The 19164-nt window shown below is 43.1% G+C and overlaps 1 protein-coding gene across 1 annotated transcript in view; it reads right to left on the minus strand.

Annotated features, from left to right (window-relative positions):
* Positions 1-19164, minus strand: part of DNAJB12 (DnaJ heat shock protein family (Hsp40) member B12) — a 47666-nt gene that overhangs the window by 10271 nt on the left and 18231 nt on the right. The window contains exons 4-6 of the mRNA XM_070752238.1: positions 15448-15627; positions 12293-12372; positions 9038-9147 (exon numbers count right to left, since the gene is read on the minus strand). Of these exons, the coding sequence (XP_070608339.1) occupies positions 9038-9147; positions 12293-12372; positions 15448-15627 (370 nt within the window). The remainder of the gene's footprint in view (positions 1-9037; positions 9148-12292; positions 12373-15447; positions 15628-19164) is intronic.

Below are 19164 nucleotides of genomic sequence, written 5' to 3' on the forward strand. Positions count from 1 at the left end.
TAAATCATACTTCTGCACCACATACGATATTTCTTCTACACATGGTGAGATTTTAGAAATGGGATGTTGCTTTTTGCCTCTGCAACAGACACTTAAATCTCTGGTTGGCTGCCTATGTTCCTACCCATTTCCAGCCAAAATGAAATACAGTGGTCCCTCGATCATCGCGAGGGTTCCGTTCCAGGACCCCTCGCGATGATCGATTTGTCGCGAAGTAGCGGTGCGGAAGTAAAAACACCATCTGCGCATGCGCAGATGGTGTTTTTATTTCCACCGCAGCAGCGAGGAGCCGAAGATTGGGTTTCCCCGCCGCCTCGCTGCTGCTGCTTGTCCGCGCGCGTGCCGCCCGCCCCCCCCCCCCCGCGCTGTTGCTGGGGCCGCTTCTCAGCTGAGAAGCGGCCCTGGGGTTTCCCCGCGCGCCGCGCGTGCCGCCCGCCCCCCCGCGCTGTTGCTGGGGCCGCTTCTCAGCTGAGAAGCGGCCCTGGGGTTTCCCCGCGCGCGCGCGTGCCGCCCGCCCCCCGCGCTGTTGCTGGGGCCGCTTCTCAGCTGAGAAGCGGCCCTGGGGTTTCCCCGCGCGCGCGCGTGCCGCCCGCCCCCCCCGCGCTGTTGCTGGGGCCGCTTCTCAGCTGAGAAGCGGCCCTGGGGTTTCCCCGCGCGCAGCGCGTGCCGCCCGCCCCCCGCGCTGTTGCTGGGGCCGCTTCTCAGCTGAGAAGCGGCCCTGGGGTTTCCCCGCGCGCGCGCGTGCCGCCCGCCCCCCCCACGCTGTTGCTGGGGCCGCTTCTCAGCTGAGAAGCAGCCCTGGGGTTCCCCCCCGCGCGCGCGTGCCGCCCGCCCCCCGCGCTGTTGCTGGGGCCGCTTCTCAGCTGAGAAGCGGCCCTGGGGTTTCCCCGCGCGTGTGCCGCCCACCCACCCACGCCGTTGCTCGCGCCTTACCGGGGCAAGAGGGGGAAGACCCAGGGAAGCCTCTGCCCGGCGGGGAAACTCCACCATCTACGCATGCGTGGAAGGGCACGCATGCGCAGATGGTGGAGTTTACTTCCGGGTTGAAAACTCGCGATATAGCGTTTCGCGAAGATCGAGATCGCGAAACTCGAGGGACCACTGTACTGTACTTTTAATACCCTGAGCCTTATGTGAGAAGATGACCTCTTAACCCAAGACAGACAAACAGTCCAGCATTATGAACGTGAATTGGAGATAAATCTCCAAGAGGTTTGTTTACAAGAGTGATAATCCAAACAATGATTAAATCTACCACTTAATGGCTGAAATCCAGCCTTTTTTTTTTAGCAGCAATACATTTTCCTCCACAGTTCAGTTGGCAAGATCAGATTCTTCTAACAACTTTGTCTGCTTGGAAGGAAGGACAGGTAAGGCAGCATTGCCCCCTTCTGGCTATCCATATTCCTCATCTGCTATATTTTAGTGGCAAATAGCTGGTGATAATGTATTCAGTTGCTCAGACAATGGATGCCACTGCTTCCAAAATATTTTAGTTAATTCTGCGGGGTGAACCTGTGCACTCAAATCTATTTGGTTTCCCTTTTAAGTCTCTACTGGGGAAAAATACTATTTCTTGTATTTTATCTTAGGGTGGATATAGGTTTATCCAGGCATGTTTAAATTAAGTTACTGTGGATTTACCAACCACGTTTACTGGAAGTTTGTTCTAAGCATCTACTACTCTTTCAGTAAAATAATATTTTCTCACGTTACTTCTAATCTTTCCCCCAACTAACCTCAGATTGTGCCCCCTTGTTCTTGTGTTCATTTTTCTATTAAAAATACTTCTCTCCTGAACCTTATGTTTCGATCATGTCCCCCCTTTTCCTTCTGTCCTCCAGACTACAGTGATCTCTCGGTTAGCGCGGGGGTTACGTTCCAAGACCTCCCGCGCTAACCGATTTCCGCGTTATATTGGATGCGGAAGTAAAACCACCATCTGCGCATGTGCGCCATTTTTTTCATGGCCGCACATGCGCAGATGGTGGAGTTTGCGTGTGGGCAGCGGGGAAGACCAAGGGAAGATTCCTTCAGCCGCCCAACAGCTGATCTGCTCCGCAGCGCGGAAGCAGCGAGGAGCCGAAGATGGGGTAAAGGCAAAGGGGAAACCCCATCTTCGGCTCCTCGCTGCTGCCGCGCTGCGGAGCGGATCAGGTGTTGGGCGGCTGAAGGAACCTTCCCTTGGTCTTCCCGCCAGATCACTTGCCGCTTGCCGCTTGCCAGTCCACACACGCCCCCCTGGATGAGCGCCGAAACCGGAAGGGGCGAGGTGGGGGAGAACGGGAGGCTCAGCATTCCGGCAGTCGCAGCGCTGGCTGTCAACTTTTCTTTTTAGCACTGGGGAGGCAAGTCAGCTCCTGCCCAGTTTTAAAAAGAAAAGTTGACAGCCAGCGATTGTTCCGCTGCCGCCAGCATGGCCTGGCTGGCAGCGGAAGATGTAACGGAGCCCACGGGGGATTCGCCTTCCTCCCACCCGCAGCCGAGACTGATCGTGGGCTCCTTCGCAACCTCGGAGAGCTTCCAGGGCATGAAAGTTCACGAAAACCAGGAAGCTCTCCGAGGTTGCGAAGGAGCCCACGATCAGTCGGCTGCCGGCGGGAGGAAAGCGAATGCCACGGGGCTGGGCTCGCCTCCCCCCTCGGCTCCCCCCCTTACCAGCCCCGCCGCGGAAGGCTCCATTCTGTTCCCTGCCGGCCCGATTGAGCGGCCGGCGGTCTCCATTCAGGGAACAGACGTCCACCCCCTCCTCGGAGTCCCCGGCACCCAGCGTCCCCACGCCGCCTCCACCTCCCGGTAATGCGCCCGACCTCTGCCTCTCTCTTTCTCTCTCATATACCACGCCGGCAACAGGGAGAGAAAGAGAGAGAGAACTAGCGTGGACTTATTTTTTATTTTTTAATATTTTATTTTTTTAATTAATATTTTTTGAAAAACCGCGTTGCAGCGTTTCGCGCTAATCGAGAACGCGCAAATCGAGGGACCACTGTATACAGATTGAGTTCATTAAGTCTTTCTGATAAGTTTTATGCTTAAGACCTTCCACCATTTTTGTAGCCCATCTTTGGACCCGTTCAATTTTATCAATATCTTTTTGTAGATGAGGTCTCTAGAACTGAACACAGTATTCCAAATATGGTCTCACCAGTGCTCTATACAGCAGGATCAAAATCTCCCTCTTCCTGCTTGTTATATCTCTAGTTATGCAACCAAGCATCCTACTTGCTTTCCCTACCGCCTGACTGCACTGTTCACCCATTTTGAGACTGTCAGATATTACTACCACTAAATCCTTCTCTTCTGAGGTTTTTGCTAGCACAGAACTGCCAATACAATACCCAGATTGAGGATTCCTTTTGCCCAAGTGCATTATTTTACACTTGGAAACATTAAACTGCAGTTTCCATTGCTTTGACCACTTATCTAGTAAAGCTAAATCATTTGCCATATTACAGACGCCTCCAGGAATATCAACCCTATTGCACACTTTAGAGTCATCGGCAAATAGGCAAACCTTCCCTACCAAACCTTCCCTTACGTCACTCACAAAGATATTAAAAAGAATAGGACCCAGAACAGACCCTTGTGGCACACCACTTGTAACCAGGCTCTGCTCAGAATACTCGCCTTAACAACAACCCGCCATTAACAACAATATACCGCTTCATGGTGCTTTTACAGCCCTCTCTAAGGGCTTTACAGAATAAGAACACATCAGCTCATATTATCAGAGGAGAAACAGGTATCAGTCCACAGAGAATATAAAGTTTCCACATGGATGGCAGAGGATTTAATCAATGGATCTGATAGGCTACCCAAAATATGTCTAGCAGACAAGGGAAGTAGGGCTAATTCGTGAATAAGCTGACTTACTAACATTATTTCACACCAATATTTATTCACAACTGTCTCCCAGGCAAGGGAATTTAGAGTAACTTTGACACTCTCTGAGTTTGGTTGTTTTTTTGGTTTGTTTGCTTTTTGGCAGACATTACATTACCCAAAATAGGTTCCCCAATGACATGTTACCTAATTCAGGTAGTGAAAAGTCTGCAAGAAAACAACCAAGCTCAGAGAGCACCAAGGATCCCCTCATATCAGCCATGAGCTACAAATATTCTCCTTTCTTGGAAATTTTAAATAGGAGTCTCGGATATCAGTGTGCAAAATGACACAAGAGTTTTTGGCATCCTTGAAAAGTTGGGCGAGTAAGAAAACTCTTTTCAATTTGAAAAAATACATATCAATAAGTTTGGACACAATTCTCAAGAAGGGCTATTCAAGAGCAAGGTGCGAGTTGTTAGTTCTCATGGTCAAGTATGGATACTTCTATCATCTGCCATATCATGAGTGCCCCCCAACCATTATATACTTCATTATTACATATGCTACATCAACACAAGATATTGCTCACGTTGTTTGGCTAATGTGCCCCTTTTAAGTAGGTACCTTAACATCCCTACTTGAAAGAACAGCTCACTGGGATCTGGATCCCAGATTGTCTTACTTCCTCCTGAGCTCTAATGCAGCGGTCCCCAAACTTGGCAACTTTAAGACTTGTGGACTTCAACTCCAAGAATTCCACAAGCCTTAAAGCTGCCAAGTTTGAAGACCTCTACTCTAATGCATACATTGTCGGGTAAGTCTAAGTTCATAGTTAAGGCAATTGAACTAAGAACTCATTACATCCTGTAAAAATTATGTATTTATCTGAATGTTTGTTCTTACAAATAGATATTATTGTATTTTCTCTTGTCTGTTTTATCCTAGAACTACGTAGAACCTATATTGACTTTTTATAATTATGATCTAAGACTAATCAATAAATTATCAAGCAAACACACTATTGAGGAAGGAGGTGTAGATTGAACAAAAGGAAGTTTTCTTGTGAATTTCAGAAGACTTCTGCATCTAAAGACAAGGAGAAATATAATAATAGCAACAGCATTTAGACTTATATACTGCTTCACAGTGCTTTACAACCTTCTCTAAGCGGCTTACAGAATCAGCCCATTGCCCCCAACAATTTGGGTCCTCATTTTACCCACCTCGGAAGGATAGAAGGCTGAGTCAACCTTGAGTCTGGTGAGATTCGATCTGCCAAATTGCTAAATGCTAATGCTATTGCTATTATTTAGTAAAAGTACTCATCTCTATCAATAGTTCTGTTGATGATCAGCAAAAGTAGTGTGCAGTACTGCACTTTAACCACTGTGCCACCGCAGCTCTTGGCTTGAATATCTTGGCTTCTTCCAGAGTATGACATGGAAAGCTACTAAGAGCTTTTATCAAGGCTGTGGTCTTGCACAAGGGCCTTTAAAGTCATGCCACCAGCTGATAAAAATCTATGGAAGATCACAGCAAGATGTTGCTATGAAGAATAGCTAGAGGAGGAGGGAGCTTCAAAGAGTGACAATGTCATGCATCGTGGGTTTTTTTGAAACTACATATCAAAAATATTCAAGTTTTTAAATCCTTTATTCCAGGTGTTCAGACTTTAAAATTGAAAATGCACATTTTTTCAGGTTAAATATTTATTTTTATGGATTTTTACGGACAACGTTGATTGGGACAGTCAGCTTCAAGTATGGGAGATCACATTCCTGAGTTCTGCATTTGTTAAATGCTGAATTCCAAAGCTGATTTGTTGAGTCTGTGCTTGAAGATCTGAGTTCAGTTTCTGAATTCGACTTTTAAGAAATGCAGAACTTATGAAATTTAAACTGCAAACCAAAAGATGACTATCCCATTTTAGTTCAAGAATCCTTAAAAGCAAGTATTTTATCATTAAAAATGTGCTGTTTCAATGTAAACAACTAGTGTAAGGATGTCAAACATGACTATTTAAAAGTGCCAATTTGAATGTATAGTTTATAATCGGGATTTTTAAAAAAATTACCTTGGAATGGCACCATATATCGGAAGTTTACACTAACCACCTCCTTAAAGAATTTAATTCTTGTGTGGTCAACATTTCCTAAAACCCAGCTAAGCGGGGTGGCATTCTAACATGCAGTACAATATATGAGAATTAAATGCTCCCTTATGTCTATTAGTTGTGATTTGTTTTACCAGCAGACCACTTGGAACCAAAACCTACTAGTCAAAGGATGGATGTCTCCTCCAGTGCCCACATTTTCTTCCCTTCTGTATGATTCAATCCCAGGCTGAAGAAGGACCCACAGAGAAATCAGATTATGCCTCAAAGTTCCAGCTTCCAACTCATCACTGAACAATAACAGTGTGGAAAGAATGGAAAAAGCACCCACAGCCTCCATATCCAAAATTTTTGTCCTTGCAGAATAAGGAGTACTTTTTTGTAGGCAATATCTCCTTCCTTACCTTCATCAATCCTGCATGTCAATCCATCAGTAAAACTGTCACTTGCACAACAAACACATCTTCTGCCAGAACCACCTAAAACCCCTTGTATGATAAGGAGGCAGCCTATTTTACTTTCCTTTTTGAACAATTTTCATGAATAGGGTCCATCCTTCCTGGTATCATAAACACTCATTGGCAGGGACCTTCCTAGAATTCTGAGAGTTGCTTTTTTTGGGGGGACATACACTGTGTGCACAATTATTGGGCAAGCTGTATTTTTGAGAATTAATTTTATTATTGAACAATTACAGTGCTCTTGATCAATCCAAAATGTTAATAAACCTCAAACCTGAATATTGAAAAAAGTAAAAGTGAGGTTGTGGCTTTCATAGGGGAATATCTACCGTATTTTTAAGAATATAAGACGCACCTTCCCCCCCTAAAAGAGGCTGAAAATTTGGGTGTGTCTTATCTTCTGAATGTAGCTTTTTCTAAACTTTTTCCCCCCAGCCCTAATAAGGTGCCAACTATCTTCCCAGCTCTACCCCTGCTTGTTTTAATTGGTATTCCTTCTGAAAAAAATTTCTTTCTAGCCCTAACCAGGGGATACAATAATGTGCTGAAGCTCATCAGACTAGCCAGACGAATACCTGGTAGGCAGATTCCTCCCCCCCCATTTTCCTCCCCCCGAACTAAGTGCGTGTTATACTCCAGTGCATCTTATACTCCAAAAAATACAGTATGTGTGCACAATTAGTGGGTATATTAGTGGGTAACTATTATTATGTAACTAAATGAAAAATGAAAATGTTCTCATCTCATTTATTTTCATCTGTGAAAGTGAGAAAAATAAAGAAACAACTCAAAATTTACAAATAAACATTTCTGACAGTTCAAAATATATCTATCAGTGACCAATATAGCCACCCTTCTTTTCAATAACAATCATCAGCCTTCCATTCATGGATTCTGTCAGTTTCTTGATTTGTTGATGATCAACCTTTTGTGCAGCAACAACCACAGTCTCCCAGACACTGTTCAGAAAGGTGTTCTGTTTTCCTTCACCATAAATCTCCCATTTAAGAAGGGCCCACAAGTTCTCAATAGGATATAGGTCAGGTGAGAATGGGGGGGGGGGGGGATGTCATTATTCTTTCATCCTTAAGGCCTTTATTGGCTCACCGCGCCGTGGAGTACTTTGATGCATGTGATGGGAGCTTTGTCCTGCATAAAAATCATGGTCTTGAAAGATGCAGGCTTTTTCATAAATCACTGCTTGAAGAAAGTGTCTTCTAAAAACTGGTAGTAGGTTTGGGAGTTGATTTTGAGTCCATCTTTGACCTGAAAAGGTCCAACTACCTCATCTTCAATAATACCAGCCCATATCAGTACCCAACCTCCACCTTGCTGGCACCTGTGCTCATTACTGGTCCAGCCACAGACCTATCCATCTGGTCCGTGAAGGATCCCTCTAATCTCATCAGTCCATAAAACTTTTGAAAAATCTGTCTTCAGATATTTCTTGGCCCAGTCTTGTTGTTTCAACTTATGTGTCTTGTTCAGTAGTTATAGGATTTCAGCCTTCCTTACCTTACCCATGTCTCTGAGCACTGAACACCTTGTACTTCTGGGCACTCCAGGTAGGCTGCAGTTTTGAAATATGACAACGCTGAAGGATAATGGGTTCCAGGTAGCTTCACATTTGATTCTTCTCAAATCTTTGGCAGTTAATGTGCACCTTTTTCTCTCTACACATTTCTTGAGACCTTTTTGACTATTTGCAACAAATGATGGTTCTGTGATCATCCCTCAATATCTTAACAATTTCAAGAATGTCACACTCCTCTGAAAGACTTTTTACAATGTTTGACTTTTCAGAGCCAGTAAAATCAGTAAAAGTCAGCCGCCCCGAGTCTATAAAAAATAATAAAAAATAATAAAAATAATAAAATAAAATAAAATCCCCTTTTGGCCCATTTTGCCTGAGGAAAAGAAGCTGTCTAAAAATTATGCACACCTTGATATAGGGTGTTGATCTCCCTAGGCCACACACACCCTCATTACACAAATACACATCAACTGAGATGCTTATGTCAACTAAGCATTCAGGTTTATACAGGTTGGAGATGGAAAATTTGCATAAAAGTGATATGGTCAAAATATTCACTTGCCTAATAATTGTGCACCTGGTGAATATGGAAACCTCAGGACTGTAACTAGGGGCAATGTACCCTATCTAATATGCCTTCCTTCTGTCATTGCCACCTCGGCGTTTAGAGTCGCTAGAAAAATTCCACACTGAGGATTTCTTGACCCAAAAAATGGCAGCCAAAGGGCATCCATCTAATTACATGGTCAGTACCATCTATCTGCACAGTCAATCTGTGGAGGATTTCAAATGCCACAAAAAATGTTTCTCTGTGTGAAATAGTACCCTTTATGAGAGATTGATAGGCTGGGTCAAGTTTCAACTAAATGAGTCCTACTCCCGTGGATTGTGAAGTCCTACAATTTACATGTAAATGTTTACCACATAAATACCTGGATGTTTTAAGCAATTGTATCCCAGCAGGCATGGTGTGAAACCAAGAAAAACAAAGAGGGATGGGAAAAACACGCCAATGAATACCAATCACTGGTCAATGAAAGCTTTGCTCCTCCCCAAACCCTACCACCTAGGTTAACTATAGGGACAAGAATAATGGTTACTAACGGTCTTTGACTCAAACTGTAAGGTGGACTGGAGACCATCATCTGGCTGAGGGCAGATACAATGATGAGAATGAGGATAGGCATCAGCTGGACAAACAGCCCAAGGCCACCCTGGGAAGAAAGAATTGAAAATATCAATCATTTGCATCTTCCAAATCACTTACCTTTAACAACTTTTGGTTCAAATCTTGCTTCTTTGGTAGCCAATAATGTGCTTTTTTTATTTATGGCTTTTGGATGTCATGTGATTTTGCTCACATTTGATTTAATCACTACCACGTGGTTAGTCAAACGATGGCTTAGCATGGTGTATGAAAACTAGTTTCTGAAAGGCCCTGTGGCTTCATACCAATTCAGCAAATGCTTGAAGTATTTTGTGTGTACTAGTTGTGTCTGTATTACAGACTAAGCCATGGCATGATTTCACCAAGATTTGAGAATAATCTACAGTTGGTTGGGCCCACACAGCCTGGTAAAACAAAATCAACTTATATTATGACCAAGCATATTGTCGAACCTAGAAGCTTTCTAAACAATTCTATGAAGTACTGGGCACAATCTAAAGTACTGTACACTTATCCACAGCTTTTGATCTTCCCTGAACTCTGTTCCAGAGAGAAATTAAAAACCGAGAGGAAGTACAAAGGACTTAAGGTTCGTCCCATTTTAAGTATTTATTTATTTGTATCCTTTTATTATTTTTACAAACAAGGTGGCAAGCATATCCAACATACCTCCCTCCTATTTTCCTCACAACTCCTCCTCTGCGAGGTGAGTTGAACTGAGAGAGAGTGACTTGGCCAAGGTCAGCCAGCTAGCTTTCATGACTAAAATGAGCCTAGAGCTCACCAATCTTTTGTTTTCTAGCCTGGTGCCTGAAACACTAGACTAGCTGACTCTCTACTTTCTCCTTGCCTTTTTTCTACATGTTACATTCTTTGTTCTAGAAATACAGTGTTTCCCAACCTTGGCAACTTGAAGATATCTGGACTTCAACTCCCAGAATTCCCCAGCCAGCAAGTGCTCTAATAGCACTGCTGACATTACCTAGTTAGAGTAATGAAACATCTTCAAGAAAACAAGTTCAGAGACCACTAAGACTCCTCATATCCTCCAATGCAAGGATTTCCAACCTTGACAACTTTAAGACTTGTAGACTTCAACTATCTGGACCAGAAGGCGCTGCTCACGGTCACGCATGTCCTTATCTCCTTGCGGCTCGACTATTGCAACATGCTCTACATGGGGCTACCCCTGAAAAGTGTTCAGAGACTTCAGTTTGTACAGAATGCGGCCGCCCGAGCTCTTGTGGGTGTACCGAGATACACCCACATTACTCAAACACTCTGTGTGCTGTACTGGCTTCCAATTGGTCTCCGGTCATAATTCAGAGTGTTGGGTATCACCTATAAAGCCCTACATGGATTAGGGCCCGACTATTTATGGGACCATCTCCTGCCACTCTCAGCGACTGATTAGAGCCCACAGGGTGGACCTTCTTCAGGTCCTGTCGACTAAGCAGTGTCGGCTGGCGGGGCCGCAGGGGAGGGTCTTCTCTGTGGCGGTGCTGGCTCTCTGGAACGAACTACCTCCCTGAGATACTTCCCCCACCCTATTGGCTTTCCGCAAAGCCTTGAAAACCTGGCTCTGCCGGCAGGTCGGGGGGCATTCAACACCTTTAGTTCTGACCCCAATAAGATATGATATGGTATGCATGATAATGTATGACTGTATTAATTTGATTTTAAATTGTTTTTTATACTATTTTATTGTTTTAAGCTGCCCAGAGTCCTTCGGGATTGGGCAGTATACAAATTTAATAAGCAAACTAATTAACTAGCTAACTAACTAACTAACTAACTAACTAACCAGCTAACTCCCAGAGTTGCTCAGCCAGCAAAGCTCTGGGGGTTGAAGTCCACAAGTCCTAAAGTCACCAAGGCAATATTCTGATAGAAATGCAACCCTAAGTTCCATCTGTGACATTTAGCTTATTTTATGAATGGGTATGAATCCTTATTTTAGGATGGTGGGAATCATGTCTTGCCTAATGACTCTAGAACAGGGATGTAAACACAAACCTCGTCGGCCGGATATGGCCCGCAATGTGATCAGATCCAGCCTGTGCGATCATCCTGGAGAATGTAGGGAGTCGGCCCTCATTGCTTCAGTCTGATTTACCCAATGCAAAGAGGAAATATTGGGCCAGTGTGATTTTGTCCCTGTCTACCCACTGTGAAGAGGTAACGTGCCAGCAATTTAGAGAGTGGAGTCAAGCTAGCCATGCCCACCCAGTTGGCAACATCCACCTAGTGCCCCTCCCCAGGTTAACTGTACTGCTCTGATGCAGTCCTCAATAAAATTGAGTTTGACAATCTTGGTCTAAAGAGTCTGTGGTAGAGGCCAATACTGAACAAATGACATTCTGCTTAATAGCTTTTATTTTCTGGAGGATAAGTCCAGTAATATAGATAGCAATCAGAATGACTCCATGATAACTCCAACATCAGAGGTAGGCTGTTCCTCAATATTAGGTGCTAAGGAAGATTAGTGTCAAGGCATGACTCTTAACTTTTCTGTTTGCAGATTTCCATAGGCATCTCATGGGCAACCAATGTATTGTTGAAAGATCTTTGCAACAAAAACAGAGATCGTTTTCAAAACATAAAGCACAATAATGCTATTACTTTAACAACTGGCAGGAACTGAACTCCTACACCTAAATAGCAAATAAAACTGCCCTAGCAATAGCAATGAAAAAGCCACAGTTATCTACAAAGACCTAGCATTCTGGGAGTTAAAGTCCACAAGTCTTGAAGCTGTCAAGTTTGAAGTTTGTAAAAAGTGCACATGGTTTTAAAAAGTATACATGGTTGTAAAAAGCAGTCTGCTACATAAGGAGAAAAATAGCAATAGCAATAGCAATTAGTCTTATATAGTGCTTTTACAGCCCTCTCTAAGCGGTTTACAGAATCAGCATATTACCCCCAACAATCTGGGTCCTCATTTTACCCACCTTGGAAGGATGGGAGTCAACCATGAGCTGGTGGTGGAGATTTGAATGGCTGAACTACAACTAGCAGTTAGCTGAAGTAGCCAGCAATGCTGCACTCTAACCACTGCACCACCCCAGCTCAAAAAAAAATGGACAGATCCATAAGGACACAAGCAATATAGCAAACTGCCATGTGACTGAAACAGATTTGGGCATGTTCTGAAATATTTTATTTTCTCCCTCTGCCTTGTTTCGACTTACATCGCCTTGATGTTCTCGTCTGTCTTGCCGTTGGTGGTAGGTATACCGCATCCTGCCATTGCTATATACATGTACGTTACCTATGAGAGAAAGAGACTTTTTAAGAATGGGTTGAAGTCTGTCCACTGGCCAAATATCCTAGAGAAGCTCCTAATTGTCCCTCTTTTAAAGTTAAGTTTAACAGGGTGCTTTCAACTGAACACAATCCAGTTTCGTCTATTGTCTGCAAATTGTGGATGTTGTAGGCAGCAGGTTCAGGAAAGACAAGCTTAGAAGGTGATAGCGGATGAATGGAAGAACAGTAACTGTAACAATAACAAAAACATACTGGGTTCTTTGGGGTGGGGCAGGGGTGGGGGAAGGGGAGCTTATTTGGACACTGGCTTTTATGCTGAACACTCCGTTCCTGGCCATGAAGCATAGAAGCCAAATTCCAATCACTGAGATTCAAGTAGTAGCCTCAGCATCGGTTGATTCTTATTTCCGGCTCCCCAGGAGTGCTCTTGGTGTCAGTTATAAGCCTTTTGTTCAGGGATTAAAGTGGTGGTAAAAGTTGTGAAGTCCAGGGACTTTTATAGTCCTTTCCTCCCCCTCTCTCCCCCCACCTGCTGCACCATCTGGCTGTTAAGATAAGCAGCCTCAGATGGCCGCTCTGGGCCCCCAACTCCTTGGCCAAAGGGTGCGTATTCCCAGAGGAGGTTAATCTCACGCGGTTCTCCCTGGTGTTCTTTCCAAGTAGGCTCCACCACTCTCGGAGGCTTTCTGTTGCGGACCGAGATGTTGTAATCGCAGCGTCTTCTTCCTTTGGGCTCTCTATTAAAGGTGGAGCCTGCCAGGGAGACTCAGGTAAGTATGCCCCCCAGCCTCTGAGGAAACCCCTTCCTCATTTCTTGAAAACCTGCAGATTGAGTTGCTGTTGTTTTATTCCTTCTCTTAGCTGCTGATCCTCCCTTCCCTTTCCCATCGCTTGGAGTGGACCATGATCTCCACATCACCTCCTTGACCCTCACTCCACTAAAAAAAACACCAATAAGCAGGACAGAACTTGATAAAATAAAGGTTTAATTGGTAAGTCAGGACAGCCCTGCTCCTGGAAATGTCTCCCACTTGGTTACTATCTATCCACAGAATAATCTCTCACAAATCTGCCGTCCTAGGAAGTGGTTCACGTTTTAATGGGCATTCAATGCTTTCAACAGCCAAGCCAAGGCATGCCGTGCAACCGATAATTGTTTGGGAGAGAGCATGGCAACCTGCTGGGGTGGAAGGTGGAAGCCCACAAAATGTTATCAACAGGTTAGATGGTCATAAACATGGAAAGCGGAAAGTCAAAGAATATTATCTGGACTCTGGGCTTAGTTTTCAAGGTGATTCTGATGCTGAAATCAGCGCACAGCCAAAAGTTCACGGACACATGCAATTCCTGAGTTGCCAGCAATTCTGGTTATAAAAAAGCTCAAAGGGAGTGAAACTCACAAAATCCACATTTGTGGGCACTTGAGACTTGAAATCTACACTGCTGTTCAACAAGTCATTTCTTTGTGGATTAGTATTAGGATTCGGACGACAACTGGAAAACCGTTTTGTACCACTTAAAAGAGTGGAACTTTTTCTCTGCGACAATGCCAATAAAAGCTCAAACATTGAAACTCAGTACGAAACATGAGAGTTGTTTACAAACATCAAAATAGGACATTTGCACCTTGGCTTAGATTTCCACATAACGGTAAAGTTTGCAAAGACTCTTGAAGTTTTTTCTTCTTCTGTTATTTCTGTTATTGTACAAAACAGTTGGGTTTGCAATACATAAACAAGCTAAGAATGAATGTCTGTATGTATTGAAGTACTATAGCTTTGAGAGGTAGTGTTGCAAATTTGCTATAAGAGGGACCCAGAAAGCATGATTCTCTAACTGTTCTTTCTGATGATTCTCTGAGACTGATGTAGTAAGCTCTGTGATAGTTTGATGTATTTGTAAGCTACAATGTATGTCTGATATATAAGACAAAGACAGGATTGTAATATTATTAGTGATAGTGACTGAATGTGTATGACCGAACTGTTTAACTTGATGTGCTATTTCTAAAATAAACACTATTTTATACCCTTTAATGTATCTGTCTTGCATGATTGAATAATTACTCATATCTCCTGGATATCTGCTGGAATCCCACGTTTTCCTCTGTCCTAGGTAACTCAAGGGTCATTCTGCACATTCCTTAACAAATTCCATTCAGTTGCAATCAAAAGCATTAGCAAATTGTTCCAAACAACTCGAGCAAACAAGCAAGCTAAGCTACATGCTACAGGAAGGCAACCTCAACTGGTCTCTACCACCCAAACCTGTGTTCTAGCCTACTTTATCCAAAGAAAAATGCCTTCTGGATCCCCAAAAAGGTGATCACCCATCCTCTTACTGTAAATGGGATTAGAAGAAAGCTCAAGATAGAAAGTCAGTAAAAAGCTTTTCTTTTCTCAATTGATGTTTTAATAGTGTGAGGAATGGAAGCACAGAACTCGTCCAACAGGAGCCCTTTTCTGCCTAGAGCTTCCTTCTCAGCTACAATCTGTAACTCTGCAACAGCACCTCTACTGCTAGCCTGAAGACACTTATATTAGATTCTCAATGTCTGGGCCAGAGGAACAGAAAGCAACTTTAAAATACTACTCTTCTCCAAATATCCATGCAACCTGACCAATGGCCTCAGACTCAGATTTTATCTCCGTTAATCATTTTTCTAACAATATTGTTATTTGCCCAACATGTGAAACCTATTAGAAACTTTCACAGCATTATAGACCTAGGTCAACACCCCCCACATGGACAACCTTTTGAAGATCATGTCCATCCTGTCCAGCTGGATAGCCCCATGAGCTGGTTGATGGTGGATGACAGGAAACACACACACACACATATTTGTTAAATACATTATCAAATTTACATTATAATTTTAAGGAACTTTCAAATACTGCCCTCTCAAGAAAGGTGGCCCTAGGCCTTTCAATGAGCACTGTCCCTCCTGGCATAACAAATGAGTCACCCCTCCATCTTGGATTCCCCCCTTGAGGAAACAGGAGAAAAGCCAACTCAGAGCTATCCCCTTTCCTTTACAGCCTTCCCTTTGCCCGCCAGGCACATAATATTCATGACTTACTAGAGGGAAAACCACCACCAAAGAACATATTGAAGAGATCTTCTGGAGAAATATCTGCCTCAAAGCCTCGGTTGAAGTCTGCATGACCATGTCGCGTAGAGCTGACTTTGGCATCTCCAAACTGATCATACTGCTTCCTTTTCTCTGGATTGCTCAAGACCGCATACGCATTCCCAATGGCTAAAAATGTAAGGAAGAAGGAAATAGTCATATTCATTCCTGTGGCAACAGCTAATGTGTTAATGGTGATTATGAGGCAACAATTCAGGAAATGTCCAGCATCTCCCACCTTACATTCAAATCCATCACTCATAACATCATTTCTTTCAGCCTGTGGCCTCTAGCGTTCCGAAGAGGTTCATCCTATCTCTAGAAGAAAGATTACTGATAAATTTACATCACCTGTCTTAAGAACCTAAGAAACCATTTGAATAATAAATAATTATAATCACATCCCATCCTTTTTCTGAAACTCAGTTCAACTTGTTCCAGAAAAGATATTTCCAAGGGGAAAGTAGAGAAAAGAAAGACTGTATCATTGCTGCAGAGACTGGATCTTCTGACTACGTTCTGGAGCTGTTTTCAAATGTGTATTTTGTCACTTGACCATTGCGCTTATCATGTGATTAGTGGTGCAGAGTATTATTTCTCGTGGGTTGTGAGCAGGCTCCAATTATTTTGTGACTGCCACTATGGATTGGGAGGTCTGAAATCTCACAAGTTTTTGCCATACTATTAAAATTGAGGTCCAGACAATGGAGAGACATAGTCTTCTAGTGCAGGAGTATCAAACTCACGTCATCATGTGACGCATCGGGACTTTGTTCCCTTTTGCTAAACCAGGGGTGGTCGTGGCAACCGATCCACAGACCGTGAGTTTGCCACCCCTGCTCTAGTGGTCCTGCCAATAATTTATACATGATACAAAGGTGTATTTCAAAATGAATATTAGTAAAAAGTGGAACCTTAGCATGAATTGGATTTTACTTATTACACACACAAGCTGGCTTTTGGTAAATCTTTAAAAAGACAGCTCTTCAGAAACTAAATGAAACTCAGCTTAATACAGGACCTAGACTAGCCCAATCATTGGGAATTAAGTAAGAAATGTGTGGGGGAGGAACTCTTCACACTGATTCCAATGGGATTTAAGTGCAATTAATGAAGATTCACACTAATCCCTTACATTTGATTCTAGCCTCTCTTTTCGATTCTAACTTTCCCTTCCTTTGCTACCGACCTTCCAATTTGGTTGCATCACTATGATTTATTCAATAAAGTAAATATTCTTCTTTGGAAAAGTTATTCTAGGTCAGTGATGGTGAACCTTTTTTCCCCTGAGTACCGAAAATGCGTGGACATGCGCTATCACACATGCGTGAGTGCTCACACCCATAATTCAATGCCTAGGGAGGACAAAAACAGCTTCCCTTGCCTTCTGGAGGCCCTCTGGAGGCCAGAAATAGCCTCTTTCCCAATTTCTGGTGGGACCAGTAGGCTCGTGTTTTACCCTCCCCATGCTCTAAAGGCTTCCCTGGAGCTGGGGAAGGGTAAAAATGCCCTCCCCCATCCCCCCAGAGGCTCTCTGAAAGCCAATCCCCCCTCCCAGAGCCCTTGTGCGAGCCAAAAATCAGCTAGCAGGCACACACATGCATGTTGGAGCTAAGCTAGGGCAACAGCTCATGTGCCAGTAGATATGGCTCCACGTGCCACCTGTGGCATCCGTGCCATAGGTTCACCATCACTGTTCTAGGAAATACCTATCTAGGAAATTATTCTAGGAAATACATATCTCAGAATAACTAGAAATGCAAGTTAACAGAAAACAGGTAGGGAGCAAAGCAAATGACAAGAATTGTGAAGCAACAGAAATGAACTCAGGGTGAATAAAATATTTATAATTAGTTGAGGCACAAAAGCTATAAACATTACTATTATGGAAAAATACAATGGCCAAATTCCAATTCATCTCTGAATCGTATTGTTGCTGATGTTTGCTTGGATTTCAGGTTAATTGCTAATAATAAATTTATTTCTTATAAATTATATCTAATATTTTTATTCCTCAAATTAATTTTCCCATTTATAGGAAACTGTCCTTCACTTCAGTTTCCAACCATAATTACCAGATGTTCAGACTTACGCTATCATAATTAAGCACAATATTAAATACTGACTTTCACAGCATTACAAAAAAGCATGACCAGAAGAGGAATAAATCTGCAATAAATTATAACCACAAAAGTTAAAAACAATCAACATGAAAAATGCCAGGAATTAAGTATCTGTGATGAAAACAAACAAATAAATTTGGTGCATATCCATGTTAGGTTTAATATTTTTCAATGAAAAGGTAAGACTTATTGGGGGGTTTTGCCTGAATGATCAAGGCTATGGTTTCACTAGAAAGGAATTCTAAAAGGGAACAGAAGCCTGAAACCTCAAAATATAAGGTGCTAATAATGTAAAATATGATGTTTCCATTTTATCAAAGCTAGGTGCATTCTTTCACTGCTATTTATTAAAAATACAGCTATTTAAAAGATGCTGAAACGATCTATGTGCAGAATTTGGCTTACATGGGTTGACTCTGCAAAACGAAGAAGCATGATTAATTTAAGCAAGGTCTAAAATATAAAAATAACACCATTATCATCTGGCACCACAAAATGAAAAATTAAAGAATCAACTGACATCAGTGACTGAAAAACATTAAGCAAGGCATCTCTAGAGAGAGAGAATGCTAAACTCTTAGAACATTAAACAACAGAAATAAATCATGCTTAGCTAAAGATAAACTCCTGGAAGATGGTGCAGTAAAAGGAGGCTAAAGTGTTATTTAGCTCATGCATCACAATTGTGATATACGGACCTTGCAAAAGCCTTCAATAAATATAATAATATAAGTCTACAAATGAAGAAACCTGTGCAGTGTTAGCTTTGTGCCAGATATACTGTGGATTCTAGATAAGGACAGTTTTAATCTGATTCTAACTAAAAGTTGGAAGCTAAGTCTAAAAGCTGAAGTAGAACAGACAAGTACAGTGCTATGATCCAAATCCTGATACAAATTCCCAATTTCATGGCTGCAATAAACCCTTCAGTATTATTACTCAAAAAGTACATCCAGTTTGGTCTAGTGCAGGGGTGTCAAACTCCAGGCCCATGGGACTACCCTGCAAATAGCGAAGGATTGGCGCATGATGCCTCTGCCAGAAAAAACGGAGTTCAGGATGGTTGCATGTGGCCCTCCAGAGCTCAGTTTTTGCTGGCAGAGGGTTGCAGGAGGCCATCACAGCCAAAAATGGAGCTTGTGCAGGCTTCACGAGGCTCTCCCGAGTTTTGGTTTTTTGCTGGCAGAGAGTTGTAGGAAACTGTTGCAGCCAAAAAACGGAATTTGGGAGCTTGTTTTCGCTGGTAGACTGCTCCTGCTGTCACAGGCGCCCCTGACGTGAGTGATGTCAAACTGGCCACTCCCACCCTGGCCATGCCCCCCTGCCTTTCCCCCACACACTAAGGTCAAACACAACCCTGACGCGGCCCTCAATTAAATAGAGTTTGACACCCCTGGTCTAGTGATTTAATGCACTAGTCTAGAAAGTGGGACACCTTGAATATAAGTTCTGCTTTAGCCATGAAAGCCACCTGGGTAACTTTGGGGCAGTCATTGTCTCTCTGCCTATCGCACCTTACAGGATTGTGAGCAAAATAGGAGGA

The sequence above is a fragment of the Erythrolamprus reginae genome, chromosome 5 (genome assembly GCF_031021105.1).
Source record: "Erythrolamprus reginae isolate rEryReg1 chromosome 5, rEryReg1.hap1, whole genome shotgun sequence".
Classification (NCBI taxonomy): Eukaryota; Metazoa; Chordata; class Lepidosauria; order Squamata; family Dipsadidae; genus Erythrolamprus; species Erythrolamprus reginae.